Raw genomic sequence first — 17,706 nt, 5'->3', positions numbered from 1 at the left:
CCAGAGGGCCTGGGGAAGCTTTAGTAAAACTCTTTAAGGGAACAACAATGGCAGGGACAACAATGGAATGAGAGGGCTCAGATCTTCTGCATTCCAATTGACATTTCCAGAAAACACAGTGCTGGTGATGGTGATGGCAACTGGGGTGAGGGGTGGGGCCGGAGGTGGGTATCTGGAGTGAACTGCAAAATAAAGGAGGAAAGGGTATAGAAATGTTTCCTTAAACCCAAAGGTATTGACTCTCAGTATGTCTGCGTCTTGCGGAGTCACACAGAAATACCCATGTTTTCTTTAATTAACTTAAAATATATAGGCTACATGGTGTAAATAAAATTTGCTTCAGAGAACCTCAGGGGCATCTCAGGAAAGTGTATTTCTGAAGAGCAACTGAAACTCAGGTTCAAGTAGAGGCCTCAGAAGGCTTAAGGCCTCCTCCTACTGAGGCCACAAGCAATAGGGTTCCAGATATGAGCTCCAAATCGCGAGGACCAAGTGGCACGCACTGACCCGACACCATCCAGGATCACCACGGCCACTGTGTGTGCCAGGCCACGCATGACAATAGCAGAGATGTTTAAACTTCACAACCGCCAGTTCTCATGACAACAGTGGGTATGTATATCTCAAATCAACTCTACATTTCACTGTTATTTCTTTTACTTTTAACACATACCCATGTATAGAAGCCACATCCTGAAAGGAGGAATTATTAATGGAAGGCATGAAAGCCACCAACCTTTTTCTCTTAGAGACTAAAAATTTGACCAGATGTCAGGGAACCCATGGAAAAGCTGCACCCTAATGTCTCTGAGCCCCCGATGGGCTGAGTGAGCAGCACCCATGTGACACTGTCTCTGGAGGTTTCAGCGGGTGTGTGGTGGGGACTCCTGAACAGTTAGTTGCAAGCCACATGATGAAGCACATGGAGCAGAGGTTCTGGGGCAGCCAAGAAAAAAATGCTCCCTCCTCTCAGGATCTGCCTTATTCCAAACCCTTCTGCTTCTGGGACCTTAATTCACCCCAAAGATTGTCCCCTAATGAAGTGATGTGTTGTTTCCATCCATTAAACCCCCAAGACTGCAAAAATCAATGCCCAGTTCATAGGGGCAAAGGTTACATGAGATGCTTATCATCTCTTCATGCAGGTTTGCTCCTGGGGCCGCCTCCAGGTAGTCTCCCAGTACAGGGCCTACATCGTCTCACCACCCGCACTGATCACTGTGTCCTTGCAGACGATGAGCTTTCCAGGGCAACAGACAGGCACTGCCATCTGTCATTGGACCTCCAGGGCACCCACTCGCAAGAAGACTTACATGAAGTGTTATTTGGTGAAATTGCTACTCTTGCTCTTAATCACTCTGAGAAAAATATCAAGTGGCTGTTTAGGGTAAAATTCAAACTTAAGAGAAACTCAACCCCCGTTCTGTGGAGGCTCCTAACCAGACACAGCAGTGATAGAGAAAAGCATGTCAAATTGTAAAATGATTAAAGTAAAAAAATTAAACATAGAGCTAGGAGGTGGAGTAAGAAGTGCGGGTGACCCCAAAGACCCCAATGAGTGTTTGCACCCAAGGGCTTTGGCCCCCAGACTTTCTCCAGGTAACAGGTGGTTAGTTCTCATTTGAGCATCAGAAGAGGAAATCAGAGAGCTAATTATCCGTGGCAATGTCGGGCCACGGCAGGGCTCCGCAGTACAGGAGGAGCCAGCGGGGGCAGGCTGAGCTGCTAATTTCCACAATGCTTCCCAGGAAGTAGCTGCTGCCACTGAGATGTGCATGTTGCCCCCCTGGACTTTCCTGAAGAGTTCAGACCCTGAGGCGAAGTGAGAGGCTGTGGATTTTCCTTGGACCCTTCTGGGTTCTCTGTCTGGTCTAATAATTAAAGTGACACCCGGCAGATTAACCAGAGAAAAACAAATTTAATTTCGGAGGCATGGGAACCCTACAAAGACTTGGAGTTCCCCCATAGTCAGTAGAGAAAGGCTTATATGCCATTGTGAGCTAGGGAGAAGAGGGCAGGGTCTAGGACTTAGAGGGCAGGGAATACAACTTACAGGAAGGTGGGAAGAGCAAATGCTTGTCATGCCATGAGGAGACAAAGGCACCTGGGAGGAAGTCTCTCAATGGGAAAGCAAAGCCAAAGCCAAGGAGGGGAGAGGTAAGGGACAAAAGTACATCCCAGGGGCTGGCTCCAGTTTGCTGAGTGGAGACTCATGCAGGCTTACAGGGCTGAGCCCCTCAGGCTCTCAGGCAAGGAGCAGGTCACCAGAGCAGATCCTCCAAAGCAGCACCTGCCCAGCACACTCTGGGGGGCGTGGTCTGGCCGCCATCCTGCTCCATACCACACCCCAACTGAGACTGCTTCTGCCTCTGCACAATGAAATTATTAATTGCCTTCCCCCAAGGGGGACTTCACCATGTCATTACATGTATTCAGCCCAGTGCCTGGCACCCAGTAAACAGTGCCAAAGGGTAACCTTAACACACACGCACACCAGAACTAGGCACCTTTCACTGCTGCTGAGAAAACCCAGGCTCTGAACCCCGACTTACACCTACTTCTCACCTCCTCACACAACTATTTGCTGGGCCAGTTGTCAGAGCTCACAGCCCCATCCCAGTAGTTCCTTTGCCAATCCTTCTGTACCAACTGAGGCCATCTTTTAAAAACATAGATACCATGGTCAAAACCAGTAGGTGGCTTCCATTCATGCTCAAATCCCATTCTTCTTAGGACCTGAGATTTCTCCAGCATACTGCTCAGTCTATCTCTTCAACTTCCACACTCTCTAAACCTGTGCTGTCCATCACAGTCCAGTCACAGTGGCCCCTGAGCACCTGGAAGCAGCTAGTGCAGGCTGGTGGCGCGCAGTTAGCATCAGATACACCCTGGAGTTTGAAGACAGCATGAAAAAAAAAAGTAAAATTTTTCTGTAACTTAAAAATCATGACTATGTTGAAATAACAGGATTTTTAACATATCGGGTTAAGTGTTGCTTGTTTAATCCTTATTTTAAAAAGCACTCCAGCAGGAAATAGAAATTACATGGCTTTTTTCATTCCTATTGGACAGAGCTGCTGTAAACCAGGGCTGGTGAATTAAGCCCAGTGAACTAAATCTTGCCGCATGGCCTGTGAGCTGAGTACGGTGTTTACATTTTTAAGTGCTTGAAAATAAATCAAGGGTGACAACTTGTGACACGTGAAAAGAACATGAAATTCAAATTCCAGTTTCCATAATCGAGTTTTATTGGGAAAGAGCCACAGTCGTCTGTGTGGGGATTAACTATGGCTGATTTTCCACTACAGCGGCAGTATTGAGTGGTTCCAACAGAGACAGCCTGGCCAGTGAAGTCAAGCATACTTATGATCTGGCTATTTACAGAAAAAGCCTGTCAACACCTGCTCTAAACCCTTACCTTACTTTATTTTTCTTCCTAGCAAGTGTAACCACTGCCACTCCCGTTATATAACAAGCTCTAAAAAAGCAAGTACTTTTCCTCTTTTGTTTGGCAAATGATTATCAGTACCTAGGACAGTGCCTGGCACATATTAGGTGTTCCATAAATATCTGCTGAGTCAACACCTTTTTAAAAATTCCATTTTTGAGGGCTGTGTTAAAAGCGCCTTGCTGTTTAAAGAACATCCATCACTACTCCTACAACATACTGTCTCCATTTCTCAGCCAGAAAAGCTAAGGTTAAGACCCAAGCAAACCCTTGCAGAAGGCCGGAAAGGAGACACGGACACTTGGCCTGGTAACCTGCTGACATGAGACAGAGACCAGTGCTGCAGCCATAGTAACAGGCACATGACATTTAAAAAATAATAATTTTATTTTAATATTCATGATTTTTTATGTGTTCTTTTCCCCTTCTCACAGGGGAGAGGTAAAACTGTCCCAATTATCAAAACATTCAAATCTCCTTTTCTTTGGTGAACTGCCTGACGAGGTGCTTCCCTCCATTTCCAGGGAGCCAATTCCAGAGTCCAGTGAAGCACTTCCTGTGTCAAAGGACTCTGCTGCTTCCAGGAGCTCCATGTCGCTTCCGTCTTCCTCCAAAGACTGCTGGAACAGGTCATAGATCTTCTGCTGCTTTGGGTCCTTTGTCAGAGAAAGAAAAGATAAAGAAAAAGGCTGACTCTCCACCACTGTGGCCGTCAAGAGGACATAGTGGTGAGGGATCCGGGCTTCCCGCTTAGGAGCTGTGTGTCGGCCTGTGCAGGCAACCCAGCCAGCCATTATCACCCCAGCAGCCTGATGACCTCAGTGTCCGACATCTCTTCTTCTTCTTTTTTTTTTTTTTAAAGATTTATTTATTTATGCATACAAGAGCCAGGGTACAGGCCAGAGATATGGGGGCGAGGGTGAGAGGATTCACCAGAGTGGGGAACAGAACAGGCAGACTGACTAAATACACTGCTGAGGGGAGCAGTGGGTGAGTCAGGAGAGGTCTGCTGCGCCATGTGGGTAGCTCCCTGGATGGCCAGGGATTGAACTCGTACTGCAGAAGCTGCGAATTGCTTCATAATGCGGTGCTTAACCCTTTGCGCCACCAGGGAGGCCCTGACATCTCTTCTTTGCTGCTCGTTGGGTGCAGACATGTTGTGAGGGCCACAGAGTCTCTCACACTTCAATTTATTATGTTTTCTTTCTTCTAATGTTCCAAATCAGTGTTTCATTACTGAAATAACTCCCAAGATCTCACTCCTCCAAAGCTCATCTCCACAGATTGGTCAGAGGTGCAGTGGGAGGGTGGGGGATGGTGGTGAAAGGATTCACCAGAGGCAGAATAGGGAGCAGAACAGGCAGATCTCCTGAAATACACTGCTGAGGGAAGCAGTGGGCGAGACAGGAGGGGTCTGCTGTGCCATGTGGGTAGCTCCCTGGCTGGGGAGTGAACTCATGCTGCATTCGCTGGTAACAGCTTGATAGCATGAGACTTTAAGCCCTACACCACCAAGGAGGCCCTAATTTTTTTATTTTCTTAAGGCAAAAATTCTTAACTAACTCAAAGTAGCTGAAACTCAGGTTGCCATGAATACTATATTTATTCTTAACTAATTGAAAGTAGCTGAAACTAAGGCTTCCATGAATAAATATTTATGAGGTATAATTTATAAACTCATTCTCAATGGCTACGAATCTTTCAAAAACAAGCTCATTCTTTTCAAAAGGCATGTGATAACCAGATCTCTTAAAATATTTACCGTTATACTGAATTAGAGAGTTCCTTAAGAAGTTTAAAAATAAGTTTGTTCGAAAATTGGTTTATTAAATTTTATATCTAAAAGGATAATTTATACTCTACATTTTAAAAATGTAATCTCTACATTTTAAAAATGATTATATATCTCAATAATTATAGGAGTTCAATCTTTGGACTCCAAAGTCTTAACATCTGTCACCATGAGATTTTGCTGATTTAACTCAGCTTGGCGACTCCACAAGGAGAAGGCCCCTTGGATTTCTGAAGAGCCAGCTGCCTTTCTGTGTGAGGTCAGACCTCTGTCTGAGCTTGGAATCAATTTACTCACGAATCACCCAGGAGCAGGCAGTAGCCCCCGAATTCATACTCTCCTTGTCAACTGCCTGAGCTGGTGAAAGACAGTTTCTGGAAATCTTTGTGCTTCTCCATGGTGTTTTATCAACTGGGCTGGAGGCAACTGGGCTGGAGGCAGGCTGCTGCGTCGCCCCCTAGCCTGTCATCCCCCGAGGCCACAGGCCTTCCTCTCAGCAACTCTGAGGAGTCAGCCCACCTGGCCCTGGAACGGGTGCTCACTAGCCTCTGACCTTCCTTGTAATAAGTGGGGCGGTCACAGGGAGAAGGCTGGGCTGGGTTCTGAAGCCTTCTACCTTGGGCTGGCTTCAGATCACCCACGACTCTGGGCAAGTATTATTGCTCTGCATGCCTCAGTTCACCCCTCTAAAAAATGGTCAGTCCAAACAATGTTTTCTCTCTGCTGTCACATCCCTCAGCTGATTAGCCAGTGGCCACAGCCCTGGTGAGAATAAAATGCATCAACAGAGGGGAAAATGCTATTTAAAAGCAATTCTCTATTTTAAACACTCCCCAGTCTATGCTGGGGACGTGTTCCCATGACAGCCCTGCCGTGTGGTGTTGCTATGCACTTTTTTGCAACAATTCAACAGTTGCCATGGCGAGTTTTCTGTCAGCTTCTGATAGCCTGATGGAAGAGACAGCAATTACAAACTCTGGTTTTATGAGAACTGAGCCCACATCAGAAGCAGTAGGAGTTGATGCCATCAGTTCTCCATAAAGGAAGGCAAACATGGATTGACCTAGTGTGATTATAGGCCAGTCATTTTCTGCCCCTAGGTTGGGGGAGGACCCGGAGAAGATTCACACTCTCCTGCTCAGGACCCAAGGGCCTAATGCCTCCTGCTGTCCCACATGGCCAGGAGCCATGTGCTGCAGTTACCTTATAGAAGTAATCAGTAGCTTCCGTCATTTCTGAAAAATTGGCATCAGAAAGCCCAGCTTCACCCAGAACTTTAATCTTCTCTTGAATCAGGGGCCTGTTGGGGAGAAAGGAGCTGCAGTGAGTCCAACCTGCATGGAACTAGTGGAGTGATTAGCCTCCATCCTGCAGTACAGCCCCTCTCAATGTAAACCAACTGATTTAGGGCTCATGCCATCAGGGTCAAAATTTTTTCTACTAGAAGATGTGTGGGAAATAAATGCTGCCTCATTACAACAAAATTTTGTACTTGGTGTTATGAGCTGGTCAGTTAACAAATTTACTAAACAAAAAGGGCAGTGGGGGTCACCTGCACAGTCTGAGGTTGGAGACGGAGACCAGCAGTGGAAACTAATGAAGCAGTCAAGAAACTTGGCATGAAGGCAGAAATGGGACTAGGCAGAGGAACATCTGGGGACTCTTTGCTTTGATTCCAGACATGACCCCAGGTTATAGCACCCATGGCCCAAGATGAGCCACTTTCTCCCAGTGGCCCACAGCACTGCAGGAGGGGGCCTAGTGCACCAACACATGTCAATAAATGGGGTTGGGGGACTGTCATCCTGCTTCAACAAGCACCTGTGTGGCCAGGAAGTGCTCCAGCACAATCAGGTCCCCTTCCTTGTCTCAGGCCAGCGGAAAAGGACCCACAATAATTCCTGCAAGCCACCCGCAGGGTCATGAAGAAAGTGAAGGATGGAACTAGCAGGCCTTCCATTGGGATCCCCAAAGCCAAGGGCAGAAGTACTTAGTGAGCTAAGGAAATACAATGTTGTCAACTCTTGCTCGGTCCTAAATGCCAGGCCAGCATCAGCCGTACCAGAGGTAGTCGTCAGCTGTGCCTTTCGCCACGAGGTAGTGAATGCCCACGGAGCTTGACTGGCCGATGCGGTGCACCCGGTCCTCAGCCTGGATCAGCACCTGTGCAGCCCAGGGGTTGGGATGTAGGTGGGTCAAGACCAATGCAGCTAAGCCCACCTACCCCCAGCCTACCGCATCCCAGCCTCCTTAGAGCAGTCTGTCTTCTCACGTGGCAGTGGGCCTACCTCCACCCACCAGCAACCTGTCTTCTACAAAAGACAAAGCCAATGCAACAATGGCCGGGGGGGTTAAGTCTGCAGCTGGACAGCTGTGCATGGCCTTTCAGTGTTGGGCTCAAGCTGCTGTTGAGCTAGGCTGCTGCTGAGTTGTGTGGTGAAGGACCCCGGAGGAAAGCCACACATTTCTCGTCCCCCTGGGAGATACAGTTTTCAACTAAATAAACAGCAGACTCAAGGGAGAAGCCTATGACTGGAGGCAGGGTGGTCTTTTAGATGGAGGTTAGCTCTGCAGGGAGTACAGCCACCACGAGTGATGTTCCTGCTAGCGAACACTTTCAACCACAAAGTCCACCCATCACACAGCCGCCAGCTGTGAGGCACCCACGTGGAAGTGGCTTCTCATGTGAGAACACGAGAGGGAAATGACTTCTTTCTAAATGTCAGGAGAAAATGCTCAGTCCAAACAATGTTTTCTCTCTGCTGTCACAGCCCTCAGCTGATTAGCCAGTGGCCACAACCCTGGTCAGGGAACGCCCAAGCTGTCACCACGTCACATCTGCAAAAGTGGCTGGCAGTGATGGTTCATGGAAGGGGTCAGAGGCAGGAAAGCCAGGCCTGGGCTGCATGTGCTTGCTCCCCTACATGACAGCTTGCCCTTGAGGTACTGTACCCCGGTTTCCTCAGACAGTGGAACTCTGACTCCTTCAAGCATCTAAAACATCAGTTTTCCTACTGGTAAGATGGAGTCAGTAATCTTACCACTTAGCTGGTTGTCCTGAAGACTGGCACAAGGGAAATACAAACCTACTTATGAGGGCCTACAACAGAGGGCGAGGGGCTGGATGCGAGCCTGCTCAGAGCGCTGACACTTGCTCCTCTCCGTTGGCAGCTGGGAGCAGGCCAGGAGAATTCACGTCTCCTGCGTCCCTTACCCCTGGGTTCCAAAATAGCTCGGCAAACACCACCAGGTCAGCTGAAGAGAAGGTGAGGCCCATGTTGGCGGCAGTGATGGACAGCACGGCCACGGCGTGCCGCTCGGACAGCTGGAACTGCTGGCACAGGCGCTCTCGGTCAGCTGAAGAGGTGGTGCCATCGATGCGGATGTGCTGCACGTGCTGCAGGAACAAGGAGGGAAGCCAGTGGGCACGAAGGGCGGGGCTCCCGCTGCCATGCTTGAGGACAGAACCTGAGAACAGAACCAGCTGCTCTTCTGGCTCAAGTCTGAGTGGAACATCAAGTTCTCACCTGATGCTGCTTTTGTGGCTTTTCTTATATCTTTCAAACTGAAATCTGTGTTGAGGTAATTTTAGAGTCACAGGACATTTAAGTAATAAAACAATGATTCCCTGTGCACCTTGCTCAGTTTCCCCCAATGGTTGCTTTCTGCAAAACTCTAGTGCAGTGTGGCGATCTGATTGGCTCTGATACAAGCTACTGCTCTTGTTCAGATTACCCATGAGTGTGTGTGATACAACTGTCTCCCTGGTGGGTGTCACACACCCACCACTGGCCACCCCACACTGCCCGCCCCCACTGTCCCAACTTAACTGTCCTGCCCTTCTCAAATGTGTCATTTTAAGAAAGTTACAGAAATGCAGCCATACAGTGTGTATACCCTTTGGGTTTTTTTTATTCCACTCAGCACCATTCCCTGGAGATCCCTCCCAGTTGAGCGTGTTGGTAGTTTCTTCTTTTTTATTGCTGAGGTGCCAGGGGAGGTACACATAAACCAGGTTAGCTACCAGCTGCTGAAGAATATCTGGGTTGGCTCCAGTTTGGGGTGACTACAAATAAAGCTGCCATGACCATCTGTGTTCTGTGAGAACATGTTTCCATTCCTCTGAGGTAAACGCCCTGGAGTCAACTGCTGGGTCGTGTATGTTAGCTGCAGTCTTAGTTTAACTTATTTTCTTTTGAGAATCACTTACTTATTCTCATGACAAGGACAAATATTATAAGGAAAATAAACTATTAACATCTACGTTTTCCTGTCACTTTTTTTCTCAATGTGTATAGCATATCTTTTCAATAGAAAGTTTTATATTCTGCTGTTCTCCAATAAACATTACATTACAAATAAGGTGAAATATTAAAAATTTTTCTAAAACAAGATTTTTAATGCATGTATAATATTTCATTATGTGGCACTAGTAAAACTGAACCATGCATCTATTTCTTCACATGGGTGGGATGTTCTAATTTTCACTAACAAAGGGTTGGTTTGCCAATGTCCACTGATAGGGGAATGGATAAAAAATTTATAGTTTATGCATACAATGGAATATTGGTCAGCAATAAAAAGACAAACTGTAGATACACGTAGTATGTATATATCTCAGAATATGCTGAGAGAAAAACCAGGGGGAAAAAGAAAGCGTACCATATGATCTCACATTTACAAAGCTCTAAAAATCATCAAGTAGTTTACAGTAATAGACAGCACATCAATGGTAACCTGAAGATAGGTGGGAAGTAAAAAGTAGGAAAGCAATGACTAAGGATATGAGAAGTCTTTTGGGGTTGACAGATATGTTGAGTATTTTGGTTCCTACTATACTGTACTACTTTAAATATGCACATTTTAAATATGTGCATTTTATTGCATGGCAATTATATTTTAATAAGGTAATTAAAAATTTAAAAAAAATGAAACGATGCATTAAAATGAACTGGTTCATGGTTGTTTGCCCACATTTGGTTATTCCCTTAAACTAGACTATTAGAAATCAAAGCATTATGGCAAAAGAGAAAAGCTGAATTTAGGACATCTGATTTTACTGCCATATTACTTCCCGGGAAGTCATGTACGAACATGGCCAGCTTGCCACACAGAGGTGAAAATGGCAAGAACATCTGTACTGCTGATTTGATGGGTTTTTAAAAAAAGTATCTTCTTACAACCTTCATTTATTTGATTACTAGTGGAGCTGAAGTTTTTCATATTTCAGATTCTGAAGGGTTCGGTGATCTCCAGAAAGTTAGGAACCACTGATTCACATTATCATATTTATGGTGGAGTGGACTGTTGTTCAAAGGTATACCTACAGATGAACACTTAGATTTCTAATCATTCAATATTATAAAGCGCAAATGGCTAATATTCTTGTATGTAAATATTTTCTGATTGGTCTCATTTGTTTCCTTAGGATAAATTACTACAAGAAGAGCTTGGAAAAGTTGGTGCATACATTTAAGTTATTGCCAAATTGCCCTGTGAAATGTCCTGAATGTTCAAAGGACCATGATTTAACCACAGTGCATGTGTGTGACAGAAAGGATCCATATTTTATGTAATTTGAATCAATTTATTTTCCTTTAAAATTTTTTCATTGTTTTTATACCCAAAAGTCATTCCCGGCCCAGGAAGGAGCTACACGTTCATCTATATTTTCTTATGATACTTTTTGGGCTTAAGGAGTTTTGATAATCAGCAAGGTAAAGTGTCATTTAAGTTTCTTCCCTAATTACTTAGCCAATTACCCAAACAAAACCTGATTCCACTTAATTCCTTGATCATGTATTTGTTTTTCTTATCCTTTTATACAAAGGGAATTACATTTTATTCAACCCATCAGGTCACCCGTTCTTGGACAAGCAGAATGGATTGAGAGTTGTCAACATACTGTCCAACAATTACAGTTAATGAACTGCACGTGCAACACTGTATAAAGAAATCTCAGTGCCTCCCTGGTGGCGCAGGGGGTTGAGCACCGCACTGTGGAGCTGTCCGCAGCCTCTGCAGTGCAGGTTTGATCCCAGCCAGCTGGCGGGAATCCCACATGACGTGGCAGACCTCTACTGTCGTGCCCACTGCTCCCCTCAGCAGTGTATTTAGTCAGTCTGCCTGTTCTGTTCCCCGCTCTGTCTCTAGTGGATCCTCTCACCCTCCCGCGCATCTGGCCTGTGCCATGGTTCTTGTATAAGAATAAATAAATCTTTAAAAAAAAAAAAAAAAGAAATCTCAAAATAATGTTGAGCAAAAAAGTAAATTATAGGATACTTGTATTTTGTTGCCATTTATGTAAACTAAAAAAATATACATAATGAGACTATATATTGTTTAAGGATATATTAAACAATATATCCTTATATATATTATGATATCTAGTTGTTCTTTTTTTTTTTTTTTTGAAGATTTATTTATTTATCCATACAAGAACTGGAGTACAGGTCAGAGGTGTGGGGGGTGAGAAGATTCACCAGAGACAGAGTGGGGAATAGAACAGGTGAACTGACTAAAATATACTACTGAGGGGAGCAGTGGGCGAGACAGGAGAGGTCTGCTGCACCATGTGGGTAGCTCCCTGGCCGGGGATCGAACTCGTGCTGCAGTGGCAGTGGATAGCCCCATAGGTTGCATCTTAACCCCTTGAGCCACCAGGGAGGCCCTGATATCTATTTTTAATGAACATCCTTGGAAATACTTCTAGATAGTTTTCATTCAATTTAACAAGAAACACGATACTAAACTGATATTTGCGCGTGGCCCTATAAAATAGCGCCACTTTGACAGTAAGTAGTAAGGAGGAACAAAAAGGAAGGGGGGGGGGACATTCACACAAATACTTGTCTCCAATAAGAGAATGATTTTTGCCATCCCCACTTGTCAATTTTGTTAATTATTTACACAGAATGATGGAACTGGCTGGGCCATGTTCCTAAGGCAAGATACCTGGGCTATCTTTATAAAGAGCAGAGGAAGTTACAGGACACTGCTGGGAAGATATTTTGACCCCACTGAGATTCTACAAGAAAGAAGAATGCTTTTTCAGAAAGTCCTCAGCATTGTGTCTAAAAACCATCTTGCAAACAGAAGACCTTATGCCTGATCTCAGCTTGCTTAAAACAACTTAGCAGCAAACACAATGAAAGCACCTTTGTTGAATTTCAAAGGGAGCTTACCTTTCTCTCCAGCTCGTCAGTAATTGCATCCAGAACCACCTTATGGTGTGCAAACACTAGAAACTTCTCTCTTCCACTTTCCAGTAGGTCCAGGATATATTCACTGCATTTGACAATGACAGCACAGTAAGTTAAACACATATTCTCACCCAGCTGAAGCTACGTACTGAAAAGTGACTGCATCTGTAGCACCCGCCCCAGTCCATTCCCTCTGTTCTCTGAGAACTGACCTCTTCTCCTCTCCCTCATGCCAGGTAACGCAAATTGAGGAAGCAAAGTTAGGAGTTGTGGAAAGCCATCCTGTGCCACATACAGGAAGAGTTCTTTGATACTCTACAGTCAACTTCCATGCACAAAGTGTCCTGATGACTTATGTGCTGGCATGTGACTGAGACTTTCTTACTAGCTGAGGTCCTAGAAAATAATTAAGAATTTCCACTATCATTATATTTTCAATACAAATTGAAGTGTTTTCTATAGACCTGAAAATACCCAGGCAGGGGATTAAGGGATTCTTGACAGTAATCAAATTTCTGAAAGTGTAATATTGAGATATATATAAAAAACAAAAGAGCTGATCAGGGAATACTCTTCAGCTCTTTGCTAGACTCAAACTACAGGGCCAGTCACTAAGCCAGGGGTAATCTAATTATTTTCTGAAGCAAAGGGATATGGAGTGAAGAATCTTATATACTTGGTCTTTATTCTCCCCGTGATTTACCTGTCTCCTCTATCCACTCTGTTTTTCCTTGACTCCCCATCCCCTATCTTTAACCATGGCCTTCCAGGAAGGCAGCCACCCAGATAGAGAGTTGCCCAGTCAGCAGACCCATTCTGTAGGATCTGTGCCCTGAGGAGGGCTCACAGTTCCAGTACAGTCACTGCTCCCACCCGCAATGGGAAGCTTCCTCGACACAAGAGGCCTTTACCCGCCTGAGGCCATCCCCACAAGTGGGTGTGTGTGGAGAGATAAGAGCCATGGTCCTCCTCAGAAAAGAAAAATTGCAAAGGCTTTCTGTTATAAACAGGTGGTGAGGAGGTAAGCGAACTGTCCTCTAAACATAAGAATTACTTTAAAACAACACCATGGCCAGTCAGGGTATACAGATTTGAGTTCAATTTGTGATCTGTTGATTGTAATAGAATCTGTGTTAATTGGTTTGTCAGACATAAAAATTGCCATGATATAAGCAAAAAAGTTATTGCTATAGCATCAGAAAGTCACAAGGCCATAAAATCAACTTGGTCAGCTCATAAAAACCACAGGCCCCAATTTTCCTAATGTCTCTCTCCCCTCTATGTTTCAGATATGACTGTGCAGTTCTACCCTCCCCCAAAGTCCCTTAGTTACTAGGCTGGAAATATTTGCCTACAACAATAACCTTGCTTTTATATAGAAAGATGTCCATTAAAATAAAAACAAACAACAGCAAAAAAGGGGAAAAAACAATTAGAGGAAATGGGGGTTTTAAGATTTATAATCTAATTTCCATTTACTAGCTGCATAACTCTGAGGTCTAGAGGTCTACTTGAGATTTACTCAGTTTCTGCAAAATGTAGTCATATGTGACTTACTCGACTTGAAAAGTAGAGACAAAAGATGCCAATATGGTTCAAAGTTCTAAGGCACCAAATAATTTGATTCTGGAAAAGTATGTATAAGGTATGCATGTTATAGACTGAATGTCTTTGTCCCCACTCACCCCAATTCACATGTTGAATCCGAACCCCTACAGTGATGGTATGAGAAGGTGAAGCCTTTGGGAGGTGATTAGGTTATGAGGGCAGGGCCCTCAGAAATGGGGTTTGCACGGTTACAAGAGACCCCAGCTTGCACCCTTGTCACTTCCACCAAGAAGGAAGTGAGAAGACAGCTGTTGGGAAGCCATGAAGAGGGCACTCTGCAGATGGGGGATCTGTCAGCACCTCGACCTTGGACTTCTCGGTCTCGAGAACTGTGAGAAATACATGTTTATTTTTTAAACTACCTAGACTATGGTATTTTTGTTCTAGCAGCCTGAATGGACAAAGACAAGGTATGAGCTCAGTTTATTTATGAGGTGGCAAAATGATTAGATTAAAATTTCTAAGGGAAATGGGTGGTTCCGGACCCAATTTTCAATGGATCCTGTATTTTATAGGTCACAAGCAGAGGGCCCGAGGGAAGACTCCTACCCTTGCCATCTGCTCTTCAGCAGCACATGATAAAGGGGCTGGGGGGAGGCAACTCTGATTAGTTCTGAGAGGTAAGTTTTCAGGCCATAAAAACCACATCTGGAGTGCATTAGTCTCCTAACAGTATCAGAATAAATGAAAAGGGCAGTGCCCACAGGGGGAAGGAGAGCCGCAATGTCAGCAGTCATTGGTGTAGAATCTTAGATTTGAATATTATGGCAAACTCAGCCTCTTACCACATTAAAGGGGCAGAGGGCAAGCCTGGCGAGGCTGGGAGACCTGGAGGCTGGGCCAGCTGTGTGTGTCTCAATTTATCCACTGATCTAAGGCCCCACAGCCAATCTGGCATCGCTCACCACACACTAAACTCACTTCCGTTGTAATTTTATCACTTGCACCATTATCCTGCCAGAGTCTCACAAGAATGTTAAACAACAAAAAATTTAGACAAACTGCCCATCATTAGAATGGCCTCAAGTTTGTACCACAGTGATTTCTGAACATGAGTAGGTTTTTCTTTCTTTAGGGCAGACAACTGAGATTTTTTTCAAATCAGTGATTAACTGTAAAGAACAGAAATTATTACTTCAACTTTTGTTTTCATGGCAGAAGGAAAACTAAGTGTGACGTGTCTACTTGCCTGTATCTTTTGAACAAACTTTGATATTCACCTCTTTATTTAAATAAATAATGATAGAAACTTAATTTTGGAGAAGGCCAGAGAACCCCATTAGGCAGTTTTCATGAATCCCCTAATTTCTTCCTGAGGCAAGTGACCACAGTTTCCTAGAGGAAAAACCCCCTTGGGCCCTCTGCTTGTGACCTATAAAAACCCCTTTTAGTGGCTGGGTCAACCCCACCTGCCTGAGTGGCAGAAGCTCCAGGCTGGGCTCTGACAAGAAGTGCTACCACAGCTTCCCGAGCATACCTGACAGCCCTCCAGGGACAGGCCCACTTACACCTGTGGGTGATGAGCCACACCGCCCTAAGTTTTACATTCAAGTTATAATTATAATCTCGATCATTTCTTACAGAACAGCAAAACTGTTCTGGCAGACCTATGTGACAGATGGTCCTTTTTAAAGATGAGATTGAGAGAAGGAGCATCTGGCGCGTACTTACATGATAGACGGGATTTTAGCTTCTGCTGTACTGTTGAAGAACATAATGAGGGCTTGTTTCTGTTTCTGTTTCTGTGGAAAAAAATCGAGGGTTAAAAGTCTCCTGTTCTGAGAAGTCTGGGACAAGATGATGCCATTACTGCCACGATGAGCTTTACAAATCCTGACACAACCACCAGGCCTGGACACGCTCCACTGACACCGACTTGTCCACTTGCTTTAGGCAAACACAGGAACTGTCTGGACTCTGGTTCTGTCCTTGAAGACATGGCATCACAGCGACTCTGTCATCCTCTGAGCTGTTGTGAGGATCCAATAATGAGGCAGGAACATGAAGCTCTCTGGGAAAGCGCATCAGGCAGGGCTTCACTGCACATGCAGAGCACATGTGATCAGCTGAAACTTGCTAAGCACACCTATTTACTACAATGTGGTGACAATATGTTTCATGGGTGACATCAGCCTAAACTATTTTTGCCTCCCCTTTTCTTCTGCCAAGTGCGTCCACACCCAGCTGATAAAGCTCACCTCTTTCTAAGACTTACTGAATCAATTCCAACTGCCCTTGAGTAGTAGTTGATTCCACCTCCATCTCAGAACAACTGACTCATCTCCCACATAAGGTAACTGACCTCCCAGGAAGAAACTATGTTCTTTATAGTTTGCATCTAATCAAACCTAAGAAAGAATGCTAAGAGCATATACTCACAGTTTTATCATAATGAGGTAACATTTACTCTCAACTGTGGACTCCAGAGATGATACTCTGTTAGCATCCTTGGGGAGGCAGCCAACTCCTTCCACAGCAAGCATGGGTTCCTATAGACACTTCTACTTTCTCATCCTTGGGCCCTGGGAGGCCAGTGACTGATGGGATAGCCTCCTCGTGGAATAAAGACAGAATTCAACAGTAGCAACATCTATGGCCCTGAACTTGCTCCTTCAGGGTACTCACTAATTCAGGGAAGTAGCAGAGCAAGACGGTGCCTAAAATTACCGACATTGTAGACAGCAGGCCAGTTGCCTGCACCAAAGAGAGTTTTGATTTTGAGGATTGTCTTTCTTCCAGTTCCTGATGAGAAAGAAAGGTACCCAAGAACCTCAAGAATTATGTGGTGGGCACTGACAGGGCAGGGGGCCCATTCATTCCCATGTATGTTGTGGCTGTGTGGCCCTTGTGCCCCCAGTTTGTGGTAGTATCCAATTAAGCAACTCAAACTTCCTGGGAACTCACGTTGAAGGGGTGACACCATGGCCATGTGCCTTAACTAGTTCTTTACTCACAGGCCCAGAGGAGACTACAGTGAGGCCCTGGCCACACACACAACCTCACCTGTGGCAATGAGTTCACAGGCCCTTCACATGCCTTCAGAGTCCCTGCAGCAGGTTAGGCCTCTCACCTAATGCCATCCCTAGTAGGATGGGCTAAAGCAACATGCACTGACCACCTCTCTCAATGCATGTAGCTTCAAGGTGATGCCCCTCCCCCACCTCTTACCCCTTCATCACCCGCCCCGCCCCCCATCATCCTCAGCACAATCTTACTCCCGTGTCCTCCAGACTCATTCTTCCTAGTGCATTTCCCTGCTCACACTCACTCACTCCAAACTTGCTAATAAGAAAGGGAGAAGGCAAAACAGATGGAGAAATGACAAGAAGCACTTTGAGAACCTTGCCCCAAGATTTAACGCCTAGCGCTAAAGAGGATGTGAAGAAACAAGTTCCTTCACCAGATCCAGCACTCGTCCATCGCCTGCCGTCTGGGGAGCATTTGTACCACAAGCCTTCTGAGAATGCCCACAGCCCACGACGCAGCATCTCATTCTATAAGATTTATCCCCATGATAGAAGGGGATGTACACAGATTCATAGGTAAGCTACTTTTTCAGTGTGGCATTAATTACTCAGAATAATGAGTGACTGAAATAACTCAAAAGTTCCAACTAAAAATGACTGACAATACGAATAGGGCCATGTCAGAGAATA

General features: G+C 45.1%; 1 protein-coding gene across 4 annotated transcripts in view; it reads right to left on the bottom strand.

Moving 5' to 3' along the window:
• Positions 1-3,167: 3,167 nt before the first annotated feature.
• SMARCAL1 (SWI/SNF related, matrix associated, actin dependent regulator of chromatin, subfamily a like 1) overlaps positions 3,168-17,706 on the bottom strand; it is a 74,968-nt gene continuing 60,429 nt past the window's right edge. For all 4 annotated transcript variants that reach the window (XM_054700070.1, XM_037524009.2, XM_037524011.2 and 1 more), the window contains 6 exons: positions 15,722-15,792; positions 12,425-12,527; positions 8,455-8,637; positions 7,303-7,403; positions 6,444-6,540; positions 3,168-4,104 (listed from right to left, as the gene is read on the bottom strand). In XM_054700070.1, coding sequence (XP_054556045.1) covers positions 3,877-4,104; positions 6,444-6,540; positions 7,303-7,403; positions 8,455-8,637; positions 12,425-12,527; positions 15,722-15,792 — 783 coding nt within the window. In that variant the 3' untranslated portion in view covers positions 3,168-3,876. The remainder of the gene's footprint in view (positions 4,105-6,443; positions 6,541-7,302; positions 7,404-8,454; positions 8,638-12,424; positions 12,528-15,721; positions 15,793-17,706) is intronic.

This window comes from Talpa occidentalis, unplaced genomic scaffold (genome assembly GCF_014898055.3).
Source record: "Talpa occidentalis isolate TD23 unplaced genomic scaffold, MPIMG_talOcc4v2.1 talOcc4.3, whole genome shotgun sequence".
Taxonomy (NCBI): domain Eukaryota; kingdom Metazoa; phylum Chordata; class Mammalia; order Eulipotyphla; family Talpidae; genus Talpa; species Talpa occidentalis.
The sequence above is the reverse complement of the archived record's forward strand: the minus strand, read 5'-3'. Positions and strand labels throughout refer to the sequence as shown.